The sequence below is a fragment of the Triturus cristatus genome, chromosome 9 (assembly GCF_964204655.1).
Source record: "Triturus cristatus chromosome 9, aTriCri1.1, whole genome shotgun sequence".
Classification (NCBI taxonomy): domain Eukaryota; kingdom Metazoa; phylum Chordata; class Amphibia; order Caudata; family Salamandridae; genus Triturus; species Triturus cristatus.
In genome coordinates this window covers 265611629-265626846 of record NC_140592.1, presented here as the reverse complement: position 1 = coordinate 265626846, position 15218 = coordinate 265611629, and the positions used below count along the sequence as shown (strand labels likewise).

The 15218-nt window shown below is 47.5% G+C and overlaps 1 protein-coding gene across 2 annotated transcripts in view; it reads left to right on the top strand.

The window, feature by feature from the left end:
- NOL8 (nucleolar protein 8) overlaps positions 1–15218 on the top strand; it is a 361614-nt gene that overhangs the window by 221144 nt on the left and 125252 nt on the right. For both annotated transcript variants that reach the window (XM_085624883.1, XM_085624882.1), the window contains one exon: positions 1968–2087. In XM_085624883.1, the coding sequence (XP_085481009.1) occupies positions 1968–2087 (120 nt within the window). The remainder of the gene's footprint in view (positions 1–1967; positions 2088–15218) is intronic.

The window sequence follows — 15218 nt, the reverse complement described above, 5'->3', positions numbered from 1 at the left end:
GCATGATGTGTATCAAAAAGAATTTATCCCCTATCTGCTCCTCTTTCTCAGGTCCTATTATTTGATCTTTCTTTGGCCCAACAGGGCTCTGCGCTGGGCACAGTTTAGGGCTATCTTCAAGTCATTTCTGCATTTTTGTGGCTGCCGGACCAAACGTCCTTATTTAAGTCACCCATTGTGACATATAGAATGCCCCAGTGGGACTTGAACCTGGTCCTCACTTTCCTGATGTGCGCACCTTTTGAGCTATTGCACAACTGCCCTCTTCGATTATTAACCATGGTGACTATTACATCAACCAGGAGGTCAGCAAGATGCAGGATCTCTCTGTGTACCCACCTTACAAACTGGTTCTCCGGACATGTGCTGCCTACCTCCCTTAGGTAGTCACTTCTTTCCATGTAGGCCAGACGATCAACCTGCCTACCTTTTTTGCCCTGCATCATCCTTCTAACGAAGAAGAGAGACTTCACCATCTGGATCTAAAAAGAGCGTTGTCATTCTACCTTTACCACACAGAAGAATTCTGGGTGTATAACCAACTCTTCATAGGGTACTTCGGGCCAAGAATGGAAAGGCTGTGCTGAAACAAACCATCTCTCGATTGATAGTGCTCTGCATAAAGGTCTGCCATGCACTGGCCAAAAAGCAACCACCTGAGGGCTTGCACGCTCGTTCTCTCTAGAGCCAAAGTTGTGACCAGTGTGTTAGCTTGCGTAGTTCCAGTCCTGGATATCTGCTGCAACGTGTGCTTCTTTTCACACATCCACAAAGCATTACTGCCTGAACAGTCAGGTCTGCCGGGATGGGCATTTTACCCTTTCGATCCTGCAGGACCTCCTGGTCTAAATTGAGTTTGCAGATCTTCCTCCGAAGATGCATTGCATGAGTTTCCATTTTAAGGTAAGGAATATGTGGCTAGAAGTCTCTGTTATATGAACAAGTTACTTGCCTTCAATAATACCTTTTCTGGTAGAGACTCTTTCTAGCCGCAGATTTGGTACCGACCCTCCCGTCTTTCCTGCTCTGCGACCTGATTAAAGGATGAGTGCTTCCCTCACAAAGGCTCCTAGAAACTCACATCAGTGGTCAGCCTTCATTGTGATGCCGGGCTGCTGGCATGGAAAGTCGAGAAAATGTACTGATGTCAGTGCGCCGATGTGGCGCCTATCTAGGTACTATATACTCTCTTCCAGTGCAGACTAAGAAGCAGACACCGTGCTGAGCAACACCACCTACCGGTTTGCAGGGGTACGGCTAGAAAATATCCAGATTCAGTCTGACGTCTGGGGATTATTCTAAAGTAAGGAATCTGTGGCTAGATAGAGACTACCCGATAAGGTGTTACGGCGGAACTTGTTCTTATCTGCCCTTTTCTGGAGTGTGACAACAACAATCTACCCACAAGTTCACTGTACAGTACAGCAATGAAATTGGTCTACAACAAGTGTGTTTTAATCTCTTTTCCCTTTGAAATGGTTGAATTAATATATATTCAGCATCTCTAAAGCATGTTTATTTCTTCTTTTTGCATGGTCCCATTTTGCATTTGGGATATGAGTGCTATCTTGCCATGATCCTCTGGATTTCCCATTGACCACTGTTGTGGCCTTCTGATGTATACCGTGGCAAAGATCAGAGTGTTTGGTGTATTTTACTAGGGGTGATCTTTAAAGAACTTTGTAATTTAATGTGTGCAGTAAGGTTTAACAGTAGTCCATCATTGATAATCATGTGGGTGTGGTATGGTTATAAGGCATAAACCTAGTATGCTAGTTTGCTGGACTGGGCAATCAGGCTGGTACCCCCAAATACCATGTGCCAAATCCAAAAGTATTTGAGGGATTTGGGCTTGCATTCAGTCATCCGGAACTCTGCATTAACCGAGGTCTGGGATAATGAAAGGGTTTTCAGCACAAAAATGTTCTTGCTTTAAATGTTAGTTTTGTCTTTTAAAATATTATTAGGAAGCTACTAGCAAAAAGTCTTCAAAGCTGTTTGAAAGCAGTGAGGAGGAGGATGTGGAGGAAGACGACGACCAAAGATTCAACATTAAATCACAGTTTGAAGGCAAAGCTGGCGAGAAGGTAAGTGAACATGAGCTCTTCATTTGGCCAAAGGGATGCCCGTTTACGACTTCTAGCTGAGAAGTACTGAATCAGTCTTTTTTTTTCAGCTCTAGAATAAATGTGCATTATTAATGACAGAACGCTGCCTAGGCTGCCACGAAGAAACTGAAATGAGAAGAACATTAAGCTCAAATTACACTCCACTATCACATTATAAGAACCTAGAGAAAGAATGACGCATACACACATGAGAATGGAAAGCAACGTAGAGCTGGGAGTATGATTTTAGTTCTGTTGGAGCTGTACCTACCAAAATATGATACATCAAGCAGGATAGGATTGGTTGAGTATTTTAGGCGGGGATATTATTGGCACAATGTTACGTGAAAGGTCTGGTTGGTTTCTTCCTGGAAATGGAGCCGGTGTATAGAGCAAGTATTTGGGACTGTCCGACTAACTCTGGAGCATGCAGCCATGGACATGATGGGTTTGAAATAATGAGGAATTCTTAATGCTACAATGGAAAGTGATGCACCCTTCAGAAAGCGAACACCTTTGTTTCCTCTTGTAGGTGCTATTATATTACAGATGTCACTGTATAATACCATAATAATGCTAGAATGCAAGCTTGGAAGCCATAAGGCTAACTAATAGCAGAAACATCGAAGTGAAAACATGGAAAGTGTGAAAAGGCCAATACTACATGTGGGGAATCACTTATGCAAGCAAGGCTAGAAGATAAAGAAAACATTAACTCCATCGCAAATACACTGCCAAATGTAGCCGGGGGGTTTACAGGAATAGTTAGAAGCAGGAGTGCCCCACTGGCTCGCGCTAGAGATCCAATTATGTAGTGCCCAAGTGGCATCTGGAACCAGCAGAGCCAGACTGATGCCGGGATCTGGCAGAAACAGGAAGTACAGCAGTTTCTATAGTAGTTGCAAAAACAAGTCATGAAGGATTTGCTGTGACAAGTGCAGGAACAATCAGTCGGATCTACAGGGAAGCAGGATTGTTTGATTGGTGTGACCAGAGGGTCATCTGTTGAGTTAAAGAATAAAATGTTGCTGTAGGTGGGCATCTTGTCAAGTCTAGCACTCGCAGATACAGCACAAAATAGATAGACCCTAATTTCAGACGGTTATTCTTCTCATTAGAATTATTACACTTGAGCGGTGGTTATAAGTGGGGCGGAGTTTTCCAACACTGAGGCAAGCCCCTGTTTGTGCTGGTGTTGCAATTCCAAGTTGTGTGGAGTTTACCGTGCCCGATAAATACAGCGTGCAATAAAGTCTGCCCCTTTGTTAAACGTCATCATGTCACACCTGCCAAAAGTTAAGAGGGAAAGTGTACCTTTTTATCATGGCCTGCTGATTTTGGTGCATTTAGCACCAAAATCCAAATTATTTCCCAAAGTCTCATGAAAAGATGCAATTTAACACATCTATTAAATTTCAAACCCTGTGCAGTTGGATTTTATCGGGTGGGATAATTAGTCCTTACCACTCCTGGGCACTCCTATTAAGGGAGATGGGGGGTTTCTGAGTACACCTTTAGGGGAAGTGGTTAGGACAGAAGGTTGATGTCTGAATAGGACATGCATTGCAACAAATTACGAATTACCATTTGAGTTGTACAACATCCCTTAAATATACAACCATAATGAAGTGTGTTATCGTGTGTATCTAATAAATGTCCAAATCTATAAATATGTTAAATAAAATGTTATTTTCATATTTCCCTCTCTCTGCATGCAGAGGCATTTCTTACAGCTAGTACTTTGTTTATAAAAGGCTTTTGGACCAAGAAGTATAATATTGCTTTAATTCAAACTGCCACAGGATCACCATATGTTACCTTCTGAAATAAAGACCTCACACATTTGTCACAGATGTCCAGCTTGATCCAAGTGATTTGGCATTGGTTGTTATAGCATCACATTCACTTGCTAGCAGAGCACCTACCCAGAGTGAACCATTACGTTGACGATGTTCTAAGCAGACGCCATCAGGAGACACACAAATGGAAGATCAACTTTCACATTATACATGGATACTTCTACTGTAGAACTGTTTGCCACTCAAGCAAACACCAATGTTTTGCCTCCTGGTATCTAAACACCCAGTTTCGGGGGAATGCTCTATGGATCGACTTGCCCAAAACAGTTGAATACCCCTTTCTCCTGCTTCCAATGATCCTTTGTGTGGTGCGGAAAATGAGACAAAAGCCAATGACCTGCCATACTAAAGACAAGATATTTTGCACTTTAGGTCTTCGAAGTTGGTTATGTGCAACTTCGACAGGAATGTATGCAAATCGTAAAAGAACCTACTAAGCCTACCACTACAGCAAGTTATGCGGCTAAATGAAACAGTTTGTTACATTGCATTGCTCGTTTACCCTCTAATGTTCACAGTTCAGCACTTTATCTGCTACCTTTTTTGTACATGCATTTGCGTTCATGCTTGTCCGTCTTGCTGAAATTGTAGGCTATCTTCAAAACAGAGGACAATACTCTGTTTTTTGTATCAAAGTCATAACCGCTGTTATGGAAGGTTTGAATCCTTCTAGGGTAGTGCCAGCTTCTGTGTGGGATCTCACTATAGACCTTACTGCATTCTTTTCTTTCTAGAAAGTGATGTTCTTGGTTGCCATCACTTCCCTACGTTGAACTGGTGAGCGTCACTCCCAGTTAAAGAGCCATTTGAGCAGATGTATAGACTAACTCTACTCGTGAATACTTGTTCTCTACCAAAGGTGGACTCACCTTTTCATGTAGGTTACTCTGTTGACTTTCCGTCTTTTTATTCTAAGACCCTTGTTTGGCTACGAGACCTCTACAGAATTTAGATGTCAAAAGGGCTACCATGTTTTATCTAGGCAGCATAGGGTCACAATTGTTAGGAACTTCCTCATCTGGGTAAACCAGTCTCTGGGTAGTTGCAAGACAGGTTATCAGGTGCATTCAACTCTCTAATGCTAAAGCGGAATTCACAGTGCATGGTACTCGAAACATATATTAATCTCGGAAAAGGAAGTCATAATCAAAATACCAATAGTAAACATGTAAGGCTGCTACTTGGTCCTCACTTCCTACCTTTGGTGAACATTACTGTGCTCATATTCAGGCCCAGCAAAAAGTGCAGGTGGGTCAAACAGTGCTAAAAATAATGTTCCAGTTATTTCCGTACTGTTTTCTCAGGTCACCCCTTTAGCAGTAGGGTACGTCTTTTCAGTCTGTTCCCATCATGTGATCTACAGCAGCACATTAAGCAAACAGAAAACATAGGCTTGATGCCACAGCCTTGCCAGCTTTTCTATAATGGAATAGTCATTAATGTTCTTAAACTTTAGAATATCTCTGAGCATGTGAGGGATCCTGGAAAGCGTCTTCAATAGAGAGAAATAGAACTTTAAAGCAAAAAAAAAAAAAAACGCCTTTGTATAGGCAACAGTTTCCTAATATATTTTTAATAGACCAAAAGGTCGATTTTAGAGGGGAAAAAAATTAAAGTAAATGGTTCCCATAGAGAGAGAGATTCTCGCTCTCTCGCTCGCCCCTCTTCCCCACCCCCCTTATGGCAGATACAAGCCGACACAATTCTAGCACGCAGATTAGTGACATTTTTCCCCTTTACATTTATGGCATCTCCAGAGGTTATTTTCATTTCAAGATTTGTCTTTTAGGATTACAGCTTAATTAATGATTGTTTTGGAGTTTCTTTCCCTATATCAAGAGTTTTTTCCTCGGAAAAAACTATGGTTTTTGGGAAAGAAGAAATTCTGAAAGTAACTATTTGCAAAACCATGGATGGGCTTTTTGTTAGATCTTCCATGAGGTGTTAATGGTTTGGTAGGGTGTCTGTAATCTGTATTGTAGTGTCCATTGGCCACTAACATTCAGCAAATCAAGATCTTCCTTCTTTGAAGGTCTGCCTTTTAGACGTGGTCCAAAGAGCAACAGTGATGTCTCCCACATGGATTTCAGCCCATGTTTTTAATGGCTCTAATTAGGCCACAGATGAATCCTCCCAATCTAGTTCTAATCATGTTGAATGGGGTTGCAGTCAAAAAGAGGTCCATATCCAGGCATTTAAACAGCATTGTTGAGCACTGCTCCAACTCCCACAGACTTTGCTGATCACCACTCTACAATGGCATCTATATCCAAATATCCTATCAGGAGCTTCTGCTTCGCCGGATTGACGGCAAGCATTGACAGATTGTCTTACACGCTCGGTCCTGGACCTTAGGAAACGGTCAAGTATTGCTTGGGTTCCCCATTAAGGTGATCCCCCCCCCAATATAATTATTTTCAGGGTTATTCTATCTGACTAACCAAGAAGTTTTCCCACAGTAAAGGCTCAATTTAAAGGACAATCGGGCCCTTTGCATGGTATTCCACCTATCTTGTACTAGTCCCCCGGATTCCGTGAGTTGAGGGTGTGGACATTATAGAAATTGCCATTAAGTCTTGGTACTTATGACAAGAGCCTAAGCACCAGTAGTCCCCAGAACTCTCCATTCTGAAGAGACCCTCATGCATACAGTGGGATCGAAACGTCGCCAGCAACCAATAAGGATAGTCTTGAAAGCACTAGAAAATTTTCTGGTCCTTAATCCGAAACTTTGAATCCGAATCACAAAGACATCCTTTTCATTCCAATAACCTGTCCTTTAATACAGTCACTTGTGTTTTATTGCTTGTTGGTTATGGTCACTTCACTGGGGTCACAAAAGTGACTTTTAAATAGTTTTTCTATACACTGCTGTATATTATTCCTGATATTGTTCTTTATGCCGCAAAACACAATAAAAAGAAGTTTATCAAAAAAAAATAGTTTTTCTATAAATGCGCAAGCACTACCAATATATGTTGTGCTATGTGAGTAGTTGTTTTTTAAATACATTTGTTTTGTATTTAAAAATAAATGTCACTCACAAAACATAAGGTTGATATTAATTTAAACCTTGACATGGTATCACTCCTTTAGGTTCATGAGAGAGTCTCTGCAAAAATTCATATAAGTGCAACAAATGATAAACCTTTCTTTAAAATAAGTTCCTTGTGAACAGTGGTTTCTAGCTGACTAGCTAATATCCAGTTCACATGGAGATATGGGTTGCTCTTGTGTTTTTGATATATGCAAAAATATGGCATGCATTTATGCCTATATCTATGTCTGGATATACAAGCTAACAATCACTCTTTTTTTCCCTCGCTTTGGTATCTGACTTCTTGGTGTATGGCTGCCTGCTTAATCTTCGTAAATACCACTGACCTTAAACATAATTGCCCTCGGGGAAAATATGCATATACTTTCTCCCCTTTATGGAGGAAATGTCTTTGTATGCTCTGACTAAGTCTCTCTTTCTCCAGCTGTAGAACTACGACTGAGAGAACACTGTCTGATTGGACTAGTGATCGTACATGTTGTGCTCCAGACTGCATGCAAGTAGTTTTGTGCAAAGTCAGTCGTTTAATTATTATTGGATGTATGAAAGTCCGCCAGGACCCGCTTACGATAGGAGGTAGTTTTTGATGGAGAAGCTAGAGGTCAACAATATGGAAGGAAAAAAGTGCATAAAAATGCATTGATACCAGTTTTTCACATCAAAGCGAGTGAAATACTTAAAGGTGGCGAGGACTCAGTGGAAGAGAGAGTTGAACACGAAGGGCTTGAGAAGTAGAAAAGAGGCCCAACCAAGATATAAAGTCTCAGGTGTTTTTTTTGATAACCAATTTTATTGCCTTTTTATTGCAACAAAGAACACAGCACCATGTAGAAATACACTTTAGAAACACGAGACCAAGATACAAGCCCATCACATTGATATATCAATAAGTCCACTTCCAAACTAGAGATCATATCAGTCCAAATCAGTCTTCTACGATTCTGACCCACTTTCCCCAGATACGGCGAAACTTCCTAGGACAGCCCCTGGCCACATAGAGAGGCCGTTCCTGTGCGGCACACCAGTCCACTCCCCTGCGCCAGCATGCCAAGGTAGGTGCGGTATTGTTCAGCCAGTGAACTGCAATGTCCCTCTTAGCTACTGCTAGCGCTGTATTAAGGAAGAGCTTCTCAGCCCTGGTGCCGTCCAGCCCCTCCGTGATACCCAGGAGAACATGCGTAGGGTCAATGGGAACCTCCCAGTCCAAGACCTCAGAGTTCTCCCGCTACTGACTCCCAATACCCCTGTATCGCAGAAGAAAGCCACACCATATGGTAGAAATCCGCCTGGGAGTGGGAACAGTGGGGGCAGAGGGCATCGGGTTGGAGCCCCGCGTGCTGGAGACGCGGCGGTGTAAGGTAGGCAGCATGTAACCAGTATACTTGGACTAGCCGCAGCCTCGCCGAGACAGCAATTATTTTAGGGGCCATCAGGGCGTCCCTCCAGTCAAAGTCATCCAGAGTTCCCAGCCACCCCTCCCATTTGTCTCGGAGCTGGGAGAGGGAGTTGGGAGTGTTGTTGGTGAGTGAGCGGTAAATACGGGAAATCCCTCCCTGACCCAGGTTGCCTGTCATGACTTGAGCCTCAGGGGGACTATACTCTGCGAGCGCAGTGCCGTCGGAGATATAAGAGCGGAGGGCATGGCGCAGCTGCAAATATCGGAAAAACTGCGACGAATGGAGGGAGTGTCTGGCCTGCAAATCTTGGGAGGAGCGCAAGTGGGTACCGCTCCAGACATCGCCTAGCAGGGAAATCCCGATAAGGTCCCAGGGCCGAAATCCGGAAAGAGAGGCGACCTCCTGGAGCCAGGTGCCGCACCACAAGGGAGTATAGCGGGTCAGCTTACCCGACCAGCGGGTATGACGCAGGGAGGCCCGCCAGGCCAGGAGCACTCCACGCGTGACATCGGGGAGAGCTTGGGGGGACAACGTCTCCGTATAGCATCCCCTGGATAGTGGCAAAGCCAAGGGTGTGTAGTTCCAGTCGGTACCAATCGTGTACCACAAGAAGCCGGGTCGCCAAGTAATAGAGGAAGAGGTTTGTCATCCCAAGACCACCGTCAAAGGGCGGGATGCGGCATTGGGCCAGGGCAAGCCTGGGCATACGACCCCCCCCCCCCCCCCCCCCCCATAGGAACTTAGTAGCCAGCCCGTCCATCTCTCGGAACCAGGACCGAGCGAACGAAAGGTGCGTGTTTTGAAGTATATATAAAAAGCGAGGCAAAATCACCATTTTAAATAGAGCTATCCTGCCCAGAGGGTTTAGGGGTAAATTACGCCACTTAAGGAGGTCAGCGCGAACCCGCTTGACCAGAGGGGTGATGTTGAGGGACCACGCAAGAGCAGGGAGAAGGGAAATCCAGATCCCCAAATATTTGAAGGAGTGCCGTCGAAGGGGGATCGTAGACTGCCAATCAAAGCACTCGCGGGACAAATGAAGGGGGACCAAGATAGATTTGGCCGGGTTTAACCGGAGGCCAGAGGTGCGCTCAAAGAGAACCAGAGCCCGAAGGCATCGGGGCCCCGATTGGGCCGGGTCCGCTACGAACAGCAGCACATCGTCGGCATAGAGCGCAATCTTGTCCTCCACAAAGCCAGGCCACCGCCTGCCAGTGAGGGAGTAATCAGATCGAATAAGGCAGGCCAGGGGCTCCGTCGCTAAGGTAAACAGGATCGGCGAAAGGGGTCATCCCTGCCGCGTACCTCGCCTGATAGCGAAGGGACGAGATAGAGTCCCATTGACAAGGACCTGCGCCTGGGGCCGATAATACAGTGTCTTCACCAAGTTGCGGAAAGGAATTCCGAAGTCCATCTGCTCCAACACTGCCTCTAAATAGCCCCAGTCGACCGAGTCAAACGCCTTCTCGAAGTCCACCAGAAGGAGCGACAAATAGGGGGACAGCAGGTGCCGGTTTGCCAGGGCAAGATGTAGGCATCAAAGACAATGCCTAGTCCCACGGAGAGGCATGAAGCCGCATTGATCTGGGTGAACCAGGGTGGCCAGGTGCTGTCTTATGCGGCTGGCCAGAACAGAGGCGAAGATCTTGAGCTCAGTGTTTATAAGAGAAATGGGCCGGTAGTCCGAGCAGCATCTCGAAGGGGGTTGGGACTTCGGGATCACTCCGATGGTCCGTCTCTGGGCGAAAAGAGCCATTCTCCACCGCTTCGCGATACATCGCCTCCAGAGGTGAGACTAGGGTGTCTCGGTATGATGCATAAAAATCCTGGGGGAGCCCATCCGGTCCCGGCGTCTTACCAGTCGCCATGCGTGATATGGCGTCTGACACCTCTTCGGGGGTGATCAGGAGGTCTAGCGCCTCCGGCCTCAGATTCACGAAGACGTGGGAGGGGAAACTGTTCCCGCCGGAGGAGCTCATGAAGGGGAAGACCAGGCGTCTGCGCTGAATAAAGGCAGGCATAGTAGGTGGCAAAACATTCAGCCACTGCATTCGGGTCGCGGTGGATCTCACCACTCGCATCAGCTACCTCTGGAATTATACGATTGGCCATAGGGTAAGTAGCGAGGCGGTGGAGGAGCTTCCCATTCTTATCTCCCCAGCCGTATACTTGGGCGACAGAAGATCGCCACAGCAATTTGGCAGCTTCCAGAGAGGTGTGTCTGATTTCATCCTGCAAGAATGCAAGCCTCTGATCCTGAGCAGCAGATCTATCTGCCACAGGTAGCGCCTCAAGCTGGGCGGCCTGTGCCTCCAAATATGTGAGGTGGGAATCACTCTTCATACGGGTGAGCTGAAGTTGGCCTTTGGCAAAGCCCCACATGGTTGCTTTTCCGGCCTCCCAAAGAGTACGTAAGGAAGACACCGACCCCTGGTTAGTGGTGAAGTAGAGGCAAAGCTCGGTACCCACTTGGTCTTTAAACTGTTCGTCTTGGAGGAACCAGGCGTTAAGTCGCCAGATCGGCCGCGAGGACTGGGACGAGGAGCTGGTTCGAGGCATGTGGGCTGCTGAATTCATATCTGTGCATAGATCGCCGCCTAGTGTTGGGTCCGGATGATTGCACATTGTTGTCCTGGAAGAGTCTTCGAACCATCCTGAGATGGGTGACTCCTCCCCTGGACCACAGTGCGCATGGGCATCCTCTCCATCCCCAGATTGTTTTTTTCGCCATTGGGTTCGGATGCAACTATCTTAGCTCAACTTCGGAATACTTAGTTTAGGCCAAAAGGCCTATAGTTTTCGTCGGTACAGTTACCGTTCAGTGTCGACTACTAGTCCTAGTGCTCCACACCCTTTTTCAAACTTTCGATTCGACTTTGTCAAAACTTCGACGCTCCACGACGATGGAATCGAGAACTCTGTTCAAGAGGTGTCCGTTGAGCCACGCCAATTACCCTCACATCGACGTCCACCCGGTCTGTAACAAATGTCTCTCGCCGGATCACAACGAGTCAAAATGCATGGCCTGCGCACGGTTCCGATCCAAGAAAACTCTACGGAACCGACGGGCAGCGAGACTCGAGGCGCAGCAGGCAGCGCCCGCACCCACCAACATATTCAGCACCGAGGACGAGGACGCCGAGAGCGTGGAAGAAATACTATCTAGCCCCGCTTCGGAGCATGGTTCCCGATCGGACGACGATGACTAAGAGCTCTTTCGACGTGAAGAAGCCGTCGACGAGGTAGGGGACATCGACGAAGCCTATGGGGCTGAAGAAGACAGCTCTCCCGAGGAGTTAGGCCAATCCGTCGAAACGGAGGCCGAAATTAGTTGTCAGGCTCCGGTCGAGGGATCGCCTTCGGGCCTTACCCAAGACCTAATCCATGGTTCCTCTGCCCCGCCTTCCGGCCCGGCACTGAACACTATGCAAGAGCCAATGTTACCCAAGACGACCGGGTTGTTAAACCCAAAAACATCCATCGCTCCAGTCCCTTCAAAATCGAAAGCGAAACTGGTGGTGGTCGGATCAAGGGCGTCGAAACAGTCCGCTGGCCCGGCACCGACGCCGAAAAAAGTCGTCGGCTCCGAACGCGTACAGAAAGACTTCGGCGCCGAGCTCACCGCAGCAGACGCGGTCGACGCTCAGAAGAGGCGCGCCCTCGTGCACCACAAGGCACCGACACCTTCGGCGCCGACACCGAAGCCCGTCGCCTCCGCAGTCAAGATGGCCGCCTCGGCAACGTCGACGCCTAAAGCACCGATGCCAAAGAAGTCCTCGACTACGTCGACTATCGATGCATCCCTTCAAGCCAGTGACCCCCTTCCGACAAAGTCGGGGTCGGCCTCCACACCTACTACCAAGATGCCCACCAAACCACCATCTCAGTTTGCTGTGCAGCAGGTCTCTGCCTCTCTTCAACGTATCCGGGACAAGGTAGCCCTCCACTCTACCTCGGGTCCCCACACTACCTCACCCGGTACAGTGCACTCGGAGCCCACCAACATCACCTTTGGGCTGCCACCGACATCGGCACCGAAACTTTTTCAAATTCGGACACGTGTCCTCCACACACAGTCCACCGCCTCTGGCCTAACGGAACACGACCCTTCAGGACCACAGTTTATCGATGCCGACACTGGCAGGCTCATGCTCCACAAGCGCAAGATCACGCCAGTCAGGGAAGAGGTGCCATACAAAATTCCTCTAAAACGCAAGCTACCGGCTGAGCAGGAACCAGTGTTGCAAGAACACTTCCATCCCCTCCCACTAGCTCCACAGTCCTTTTCTCCTACCCCTTCTGAATCGGACACAATGCAGGAATATGGTGGGGACGATACCATCTACCCCGGGGACGCAGATCCCGATGACACACAGGATCCTGATCAGGCATGGGATGACCCCACAGACCCAAGTGTCACGCCACATGCTCAGGATGCGCAACTCTACAATATTAAAACTTCTCCTACAGAGGACACGGCCGCATTTAATGCCCTTATCGAACGGGCAGCTGCTCATCATGGGGTGGAACTGCACTCTGACGCCATTGAGGAGGACTTCCTGCTTGACACTTTCGCATCTTCGGAAAGAACTGTCAAGACTCTGCCCATGCTTAAAGGGGTTCTGAAGCCTGCCAAAGACATTTTCAAGGACACCACAAGAGCCCGAGTGTTAAACCCAAGGATTGAAAAGAAATATAAGCCTGCACCTGGTGACCCTAAATACATTAGGGGTCAGTTGCCATTAGACTCTATGGTGGTTGCCAACGCTCGCAAAAGAGCCCACTCACAGACAACTGGTGATGCTCCTCCCCCCGACAAAGAGTCAAAGGTCCTTGAAACATCGGGCAAACGTGTGGCAGCGCAAGCAGCCAATATCCTGCGCATTGCAAATACACAAGCACTCCTGGCACGTTATGACAGGTCACATTATGACACCCTAGAGTCACTGCTCCAACACCTACCAGAGGAGTATAAAGAGTCAGCAGAGCTCCTCATTAGAGAAGGACAGCTCCTCACTAATGCGTCCATCAAATGCGCCCTAGACGCAGCTGACACAGCGGCCAGGGCAATAAACACAAGTGTCATGTTACGACGCCATGCCTGGTTACACATCTCAGGCTTCAAACCCGAGATCCAAAACAATATCCTCAACTTACCGGTGAACACAGAATTTTTATTTGGCCCAGACGTTGACACTACCCTAGAGAAAATAAAAAAAGACACAGATACTGCCAAATCTATGGGGGCGCTACAAAGCCAACAATTTCGTAGTGGCTCCTTTCGTCGCTCTGGAAATAGGGGAACGTCAAGGGGCCAGGGGTCACAACAACAGTATGCTAAAGGTAGCACACAGACCACCTACGACAAAAACAACAGGGGTGGATATCGTGGATCCAGCGCCAAGGGTAGGGGACGTGGATATGGCAACACCAGGTCCTCCCCAAAAAACAAACCGTGACGCCCTCTCCCTACCCCCCGACCACTTAACACCTGTTGGGGGACGACTCCAGCTGTTCCTGCCCTCATGGAAGAACATCACCACGGACAGGTGCGTCAGGGACATCATTCAACATGGGTACTGTCTGGAACTAACTTCCACTCCACCCAACATACCACCAAAGCACCGTCCTATGTCAACCGAACACTTAGATTTACTCCAGCAAGAAGTGCTTGCTATGCTCGCAAAAGGGGCCATAGAAGTAGTACCCACCGCCCAGCAGGGCAAAGGAGTGTACTCTCTGTACTTCTTGATCCCAAAAAAGGACGGCTCGCTCAGACCTATCCTAGACCTGCGACCCCTAAACCTATATATACTGTCGGAGCATTTCCATATGCTCACCCTCCAACAGGTTCTCCCACTACTCACTCAGGGGGATTTCCTAGCTACACTAGACCTGAAGGATGCATACTTCCACATACCAATACACCCTTCACACAGGAAATACCTCAGATTCACCATTCAAGGGAATCACTATCAGTTCAAAGTTCTCCCCTTCGGAGTAACAACAGCACCCAGGGTCTTTACCAAGTGCCTGGCGACAGTGGCCGCACATCTACGAAGACAAAATATTCCCTTATTTGGACGACTGGCTAGTTCAGGCCAAATCAGCACAACAATGTGCCGCCCACATGTCTCACACCATTCACCTTCTTCACGATCTGGGATTCTCACTAAATTACCCAAAGTCAAGTCTCCAACCTGCGCACGTACAACAGTACTTAGGCGCTACAATCAACACTCTGGCTGCCACAGCTCAGCCAACTTTAGTGAGAATCAACAGCATGCAACTGCTGATCTCAAAATTCAAACCTCAACACTCCCTACCGGCGCGAGTGTTCATGCAGTTGATAGGCATGATGGCCTCCTGCATCTTCATAGTCCCACACGCGAGACTACATATGCGCCCGCTTCAGGAGTGCTTAGCACGTCAGTGTAATCAGGCTCAAGGACAGTTGAAAGACCTAGTGTTGGTGAGCGGTCGGGCATACAACTCTCTGCATTGGTGGAATCCACAAAACCTTTGCAAGGGCCGACCGTTCCAAGAGCCTGTTCCACAAATAATACTGACAGCGGACGCGTCTCTCCAGGGATGGGGAGCTCATGTACTCAATTACACAGTGCAGGGACTATGGACTACACAACAAAAGAAGATGCACATCAACCTTCTGGAACTGATGGCAATCTTCCTGGCAATGAAAGCATTCAAAGTACACCTGTGCTACAAGGTCGTGTTGATCCGGACGGACAACATGACTGCCATGTACTACATACAGAAGCAGGGAGGAACACACTCT